This window comes from Cucurbita maxima, unplaced genomic scaffold, assembly GCF_002738345.1.
Source record: "Cucurbita maxima cultivar Rimu unplaced genomic scaffold, Cmax_1.0 Cma_Scf00003, whole genome shotgun sequence".
Lineage (NCBI taxonomy): Eukaryota > Viridiplantae > Streptophyta > Magnoliopsida > Cucurbitales > Cucurbitaceae > Cucurbita > Cucurbita maxima.
Genome location: NW_019272019.1, coordinates 6,817,946 through 6,825,197, shown reverse-complemented (window position 1 = coordinate 6,825,197; position 7,252 = coordinate 6,817,946). Strand labels below are relative to the sequence as shown.

The 7,252-nt window shown below is 39.3% G+C and overlaps 2 protein-coding genes across 2 annotated transcripts in view; both read left to right on the top strand.

The window, feature by feature from the left end:
* LOC111476466 (L-ascorbate oxidase homolog) lies at window positions 1–4,777 on the top strand. The gene is made up of 8 exons (XM_023120133.1): window positions 1–341; window positions 425–534; window positions 1,597–1,867; window positions 2,737–2,836; window positions 2,927–3,272; window positions 3,599–3,964; window positions 4,065–4,143; window positions 4,228–4,777. The coding sequence occupies exons 1-8, from the start codon at window positions 198–200 to the stop codon at window positions 4,438–4,440; spliced, it is 1,629 nt and encodes a 542-aa protein (XP_022975901.1). The 5' UTR covers window positions 1–197; the 3' UTR covers window positions 4,441–4,777.
* Window positions 4,778–5,436: 659 nt separating this feature from the next.
* LOC111476467 (putative tRNA pseudouridine synthase Pus10) overlaps window positions 5,437–7,252 on the top strand; it is a 6,275-nt gene continuing 4,459 nt past the window's right edge. The window contains exons 1-2 of the mRNA XM_023120134.1: window positions 5,437–5,673; window positions 6,836–7,149. Of these exons, the coding sequence (XP_022975902.1) occupies window positions 5,515–5,673; window positions 6,836–7,149 (473 nt within the window). The 5' untranslated portion in view covers window positions 5,437–5,514. The remainder of the gene's footprint in view (window positions 5,674–6,835; window positions 7,150–7,252) is intronic.

The following is a 7,252-nucleotide window of genomic DNA, read 5'->3' as shown; positions in this document are numbered from 1 at the left end:
TCATTGTATTTGTATTTTCCCTCCTCAATTTATTTATTTTTGAAAAAGTTTCATTTATTCTTTCTTTTGCGGCTAAGACTCATGTTCCTCTTCCTGTATGGCACTTTAAATACTCCCCCATCACCTTCAACAACTCCATCTCTTCCCTCCCTTAAATATCACCTCTCTTTCCCACTCTTCCATATTCCAATCCCAAAATGCTTCCTCTAACTTCCCCCTGCTTTGCACTCTGTGCATTCCTCTTCTTCTTCTCCCCCACCGTCTCCGCTGAAAATCCCTACCGCTTCTTCACCTGGAATGTCTCCTACGGCAACATTTACCCTCTCGGCCTTCGCCAGCAGGTTCGCTTCATTCTTCTCTTCCTTCAACCATTTTTGCATCTTCTCTTTCTTAGTTTTCTTTGTTCTCATCTCTTCTTCTCCAGGGAATACTCATCAATGGCCAATTCCCTGGCCCCGACATCCACTGCGTCACCAATGACAACCTCATCATCAATGTCTTCAACAGCTTGGACGAGCCCTTCCTCATTTCCTGGTAATTTCCTTCTCTCTTTTTCTTCCGTTCAATTTCAGACGGCAAAAAGGAAGGGATTAAACCCCCCGCCCCCTCCCGAAAAAAAAAAAAAGTCCAACAGCCACCGCCCCACTTATACTGCCATTACTGTACTAGACTTCAGTGCGAGGGTGTTTGTCGTGTTCTGGATTTGTAATTAGTTTCTTTATTTATTTCAGAGATCTGACTTTTCAGGCTTCCATTGACTTGTGTTTTTCTTGCTTTACTTTAATGTTTGTTTTGATATCGTTACAAAATTTAAGTTCAAAGGTCATAGAAATCAATATTAGTGGGAGATTAAGTGATCTCTTATTTTAATATCAAGTTAAATAATGAACGGACCAAAAAGTTAAAAGGTGATGATGAGTTACAGAAAAACTGTGTTGACTGCTTCTATAAGCTCTTTGTGATTGATTTGATGTTTTTTGTTCTGTTGACTAAAGCTGGAGTGGTTTTGAGTTTTGATGAAGGACCTGTTTGTAATTGTCATCATTGTTACCGCCATTATGGATCAAATTCTGAGCAGAATAATGGAGAATGAACTTTGTTTGCTGAGAAAGCTTGAATCTCATGATTAATGGAAGTCGTGTGAGTAATTAAGAAGGTGTTACTGGGGGAAACATTTATTATTTGGATAATTTGATTTTCTTTTTTGTTGTGGTTCCCTTCGGTCTGAGTGCTTTTATGGTACATGTACCAGAAAGCAGAGCAGAGTGGGTTGATTAGGAGATATTTGGCCCACCAAGCTAATTTCCAACACCTACTGGTCTTCTTTTTCTTCCTTTCCTCTAATGGAACTTTTTAATTGACTGCTTTGTTCCTTTTTCTTTTTCATCAAAACTTTCAAAATACTCATTTTCTTTTATTTAAACCACAATTTTATTACTTGAATTATTACCAAATCTGAAATCGTCCGCCAAAGAAACAAAATCATAAGAAGAGGTTTAAAACGAATTAAACAGCTAATTTTGCACCCAAAGTATATACATATATATATTAGGTTGGAATATTCTTATCACCTTACATTGGAATTGTGCAATTCAGGAACGGAATTCAACAGAGAAGAAACTCATACGAAGACGGTGTTTATGGAACAACGTGCCCAATCCCTCCAGGGAAGAACTTCACGTACATTCTGCAAGTGAAGGATCAGATCGGCAGCTTTTACTATTTCCCCTCTTTGGCCTTCCACAAGGCCGCCGGCGGTTTCGGCGGCATCAGAATCCTCAGCCGCCCCCGGATCCCGGTCCCCTTCCCCGATCCCGACGGCGACTACACTGTCCTCATCGGCGACTGGTACAAGTCCAATCACACGGTATGTTCAATCTGCGAGCGTTTTTTTACTTCTTTTTTTAAAGAATAAATAATAAAAAATTTGAAGAAAGGAAATGTTGGAAACCGGGGAGTGGGCGGTGACTGCGGATCGCATTATCGCAATGTTTTTCCGTCGGTAGCTGGTGGGGTCCACTCCGTGACCTGAATTATTGGTGACCGAATCAATCGTTCGCTTTTTTGTTCGGTGGGGTTTGATGACTTGGGAATGGTCGCGTACCGAAATTTTAAAAAATAATTATGGCTCGATTTCCCTTATTTTATTGAAATTAAGATGCACAATTTTAAATTTTAAATTCTGCTTGAAGAATTAATTAAGCGGCCAACAATTTTATAGAAAAATAAATTATTTAATTGTAATTAAAAGTGAAATTCTATTTATTTTTCATATCTTACTAATACATAACATAGTGTTCGAAACTGCATTTTATATTAGTATTACCTTTAAATTTAAATTTTGTTTGAATTATGTTTTCTTTTTCTGTGAAATTTCAAACTTTTTGATAAACTTGAAAGTGTTTATAATTTTAGGGTAATTACATAAATTTGGATGCTCAATGAATTTGAGCTTTTATCAAATCGTTAATGATGAATTACTCCTTATAAATAAAAGGTTTTTGTAATACAATATTGAAGATTGACCGACTAGAATAGAACCTTAAAAAGTTTTTTGAGGCAGAAAAATAATTTGATGAAATCAAATCGAAGTTTATAATAGAATCTTAAAAACTCTTTAGTGTTTGGTATGCGTAGTAGAATGTTATTTATTTATATATTTATCTTTTAAATAGCATTTTCCCTTTGCCTTCTATTTTCTTATGTGGGCCTTTAAAATTTGGGCATGGTGAATAGACCCTGAAGGCTCATCTGGATCGTGGTAAGAAGCTTCCATTTCCGAATGGAATCCTCATCAATGGCCGTGGCAATGATACCTCTTTTAGCGTTGAACAAGGTACATTGCTTGTCTAATTTAATTATTGTTTCAAAGGAAAATGACTGTATAATGGTAACGAGATTATGATTTATGTCAATGCTGTTGCAGGAAAAACATACAGGCTGAGAATTTCAAATGTGGGGCTGGAGCATTCCCTCAACTTCCGAATTCAAGGTCATAAAATGAAGCTTGTAGAGGTGGAGGGAACACATACCCTTCAAACGACCTACTCGTCGCTCGATGTTCATGTTGGTCAGTCTTACTCTGTGCTCGTCACGGCTGATCAGCCAGCTCAGGACTACTACATTGTCGTCTCCACTCGCTTCACTTATCGAGTACTCTCCACCACTGGCATTCTCCATTACAGTAACTCTGCTGGCCCTGTCAAAGGCCCCCCTCCCGGTGGTCCAACAATACAGATCGACTGGTCCCTCAACCAAGCCCGGTCTATTAGGTTAGATACTTTCTATTCACCATCAGGTTGAGATACTTTCTATTCACCATCAGGTTGAGATACTTTCTATTCACCGTCCTTTCAGCTTGAGTCGAGTAGTAATAGGCTCTAGGTAAACAACTTGGAAGCGTTAGCTTTTGGATTTAAGCTTTGTGAACCAAATTAATGTCTAGAATCCATATGTAGGAAGAAATTTTTATGTAGTCTAACATATTAACTTATATTGGTCTTTTTTTCATTATATTCCACTGAATCGTTCCAAAGGGTTAGTGTTTAGTTTTCCAAGTATTGGTATAGCCTTGATTATGACTTTTATTTTTTTGCAGAACCAATCTTACAGCCAGTGGACCAAGGCCAAACCCACAAGGATCTTATCACTATGGTCTCATAAACACGACCAAAACCATCATACTTGCAAGTTCTGCTGGTCAAGTCAACCGCAAACAAAGGTATGCAGTTAACAGCGTATCCTTCAACCCTGCTGACACTCCCCTGAAACTTGCGGACTTCTTCAAAATTGGTGGGGTTTTTCGTGTCGGAAGCATCTCCGATAGGCCCACCGGTGGAGGAATCTACCTCGACACATCCGTGATGGGTGCAGACTATAGATCATTTGTAGAAATTGTGTTTCAAAACAATGAGAACATTGTCCAAAGTTGGCATATTGATGGCTACTCTTTCTTTGTGGTCGGGTAAGCTTGCATTCTAAGGATGGATGACTCTGGTGTTTTTTACTATATGATTGTCAGTCTATGGTTCAAAACTCAATTTCTGAACGTGTTCTATTTTCAGCATGGATGGAGGCCAATGGACACAGTCTAGCAGAAATCAATACAATCTCCGAGATGCAATCGCTCGTTGCACAATTCAGGTGAGCATCGAGTATCAATTCCCTTCTGGCTTTCTGCCCCACAAATCCTCTGTTTAAATGGGCTGATGATGGTGTTTGGTGCAGGTCTACCCTTTTTCGTGGACTGCAATTTACGTTGCCCTCGATAATGTAGGAATGTGGAACGTGAGGTCGGAGTTTTGGGCAAGACAGTATCTCGGACAACAATTCTACCTCCGCGTCTATACGCCATCGACTTCACTCAGGGATGAGTTTCCCATTCCAAAGAATGCTCTTCTGTGTGGCAGGGCAAGCGGTAGACACACTAGACCGCTCTAAATCAGTAGCCGTTTCAAATACTTAGACACCCCACAAGGTAGTTAAAGTCTATCTTAGCTTTAATATATGATGGAAAAAAGCAAGGTCTCTTTGCTTTCATATTGTTGTAGACAGGAATATCTATAGTTAGACTGCCCGGTCCTCCAGTCGACCCCAGCTCGGGGTCAGGTCACATTCTTTCTCTAGATATCATTCCATTGCCTTTCCCATTTGGTCATCTTGTCTCTATGATATTGTTACCTGTCATTGTTATTTAGTATCAGATTGTTTCGCTTTGAGGTGTGGATAAAATCTACCATTCCAAAATAACATGTATTTCGCATAATTTTCTTGTTTTGTTTACCTTTGTCACTCTCGGGAGAACATGTCATCGGCCTACATAGTTATCTTTCTCAATGTATTCCATTTTGTCGACATCTTAAAGCTCACTCGTTTGTTCAGGCTTGACGACTAATAATACATGAAATTAGTTTGTGTTTATTTAGTCAGAAGCTTTTGGTTCGGTAGATTGGAAAATTGTAACTTTTTACATATATTTTTTAACTACTTAATTCTATTGTGGATCCAAAATTTTACATAAAGTTAGAGGGTTGTGTGGATATATAGTATTTGGCCCCTTACTAAATTATCTATTCTTCAACTAAATTATATTTAAGTTGATGAATATTAAAGAACCTATGTCGACCGACTTAACCAACTTTCGAAGTGATTCGATTAAGTGTTCTCATTGAAGATTAAATCGAAAATATTTACCTAATGAAATGGAGGTTTACGTAGTGATGTTTATTAAATTAAAGTATAAAGACAAAAATAGAACTGAAATGGTTAAGGCAATACGACGACGTTTTGCAATGTCTCAGGACTCTGGATTGGAAACACGATTTTCACCCTGTCCACGTGTACGGAAATCGAAGTGATCCAACGATCAAGAATGCGGAACAGGAAGCGTGGGTACCAAACGTGCCAAGTACAAACTATATATAAGCTTCCCTTCCCTTGCCGCTATTGAACTGTACTAAACTAAACAAGTCGGCGGACAAGTCTCTGCAGAGGATTGCTTTCTGGAGTTCTTCTATGGCCAACGAACAGGACGAAGTGGCTGCTGATCTTGAGGCCACACTTCTTACTTCCGCCGCTCAACAAGCCATTTCTCCGAATGATGAACTGCACGTTCTTAACGATGCCGTCCCGCAGATGCCTTCTTACGTGACGAAAGACCTGTCGTCGATTGGAGTACGTTTTCTTGTCTTTGAACCTTTCACTCGAACATAGGATTTCGTAGTCTATACAGCCGTCGTTAGGAATGCGATCAATTACTCTCACTTCATATCTTGATAGTTTGCAGTTTCGAGCAAATTCTAGTGGTGTTTGAATGTCCTTGTTTATTTTGGTCGCTATCCTTAATTTTTTTTCATTCATTTCATCCGAAGATCTCGTAGTTAAGAACAACTGTCGTTAGGAATGCGATCGATGAAACTATCACTTCATAACTTGATAGTTGCAGTCTGGAGGATGTTTCCGGTTGTGGATCTATGTTCAATCGCTATTCTTAGTTTGTCCTCGCAACCTAAAATTCCTAGTTAATTAGGAATGCGATGGATATAACTTTCGCTTCATTACTTGACGGTTCGCATTTTGGAGGAAATTCCGTTATGTCTGAATGTGCTTTTTCATTCGATCGCTAACCTCAATATTTTCCTCACTTGAACCTAGGTTTCATAGCGAAATAACTATTGATAGGAAGGCGATTGATATAACGACCATTACATTTACCCTATATCTCGATGGCCAGTAGTTTGGAGAACATTTCTTTTGTGTTTGAATGTGCTCCTTTATTCGATCGCTATTCTTGATTTTTTACCTCAACGAGTTAGGGTTGTATATTATCGTGGCACCTTTAACATGATAAGTTGTCGTTCTTTCCAAATTTCAGACTTATGTGTTCTGTTTTTTTGTTTTTTTATTTTATTTTATTTATTTATACTGTAAATGCGTGCAAGTTGGGTTTCTATCTTTCATGGCATTTCATTTTATGTATGTTTTTGCTTGCGATTTAGCAATATCAGCTTTACAAGCCCTGTTAAATTCTTAAAAGTAATGACGTCTGTTTATTACCAGCATGATGCTGAGGATAATGATTTTGTAATAGTAATAAAAAATCAGAAGAAGATGATGAAAGGAGTAGCATCGGGAGCAGCATTTTTTATTGGTGCCTAATAATGGCCTACTGCTGATAAGCATCTATTGTGTTCTAGGATGCATTTGGTGGTGTTTTTCTGCTTTTATTTTGGCATGATTTTACTGTTTCAAGCAATGATATTGGCATGTATTGGAATTACATCAAGGATACTGTTTGCGATAGCCAGATGATGTTTGGTCAATACTTTCGTTGCAGGTATGCATACCCTGCATCATTCGGCTATCTGGCATTGAAAGGCACCATTATTCCTTCTCACTGTCGGTACCAATCGTAGGTTCTGACAAGAAGGCAATTGATGATGATATTGATAGAAACATTTGCTGCCTATGTTTAGGTATTTTGCAGTTCAGTTATATTGATGACAAAGGTAACTTCGTAAAATGTAAGGGAGTTGATGATTTAGCTGTCTCGATTTCCGAGATGGTAAAGAAAGAAGGCCATCAGATTGATAGTTTTTCTCTTGAGGTGTCAATTCCTTCGATCATTCTGGAGAATGAGAAGCTTGTTTGGTAAGAGCACCCCCCCCCCCCCCCCCCCCCCCCCCCCCCCCCCCCCCCCCCCCCCCCCCCCCCCCCCCCCCCCCCCCCCCCCCCCCCCCCCCCCCCCCCCCCC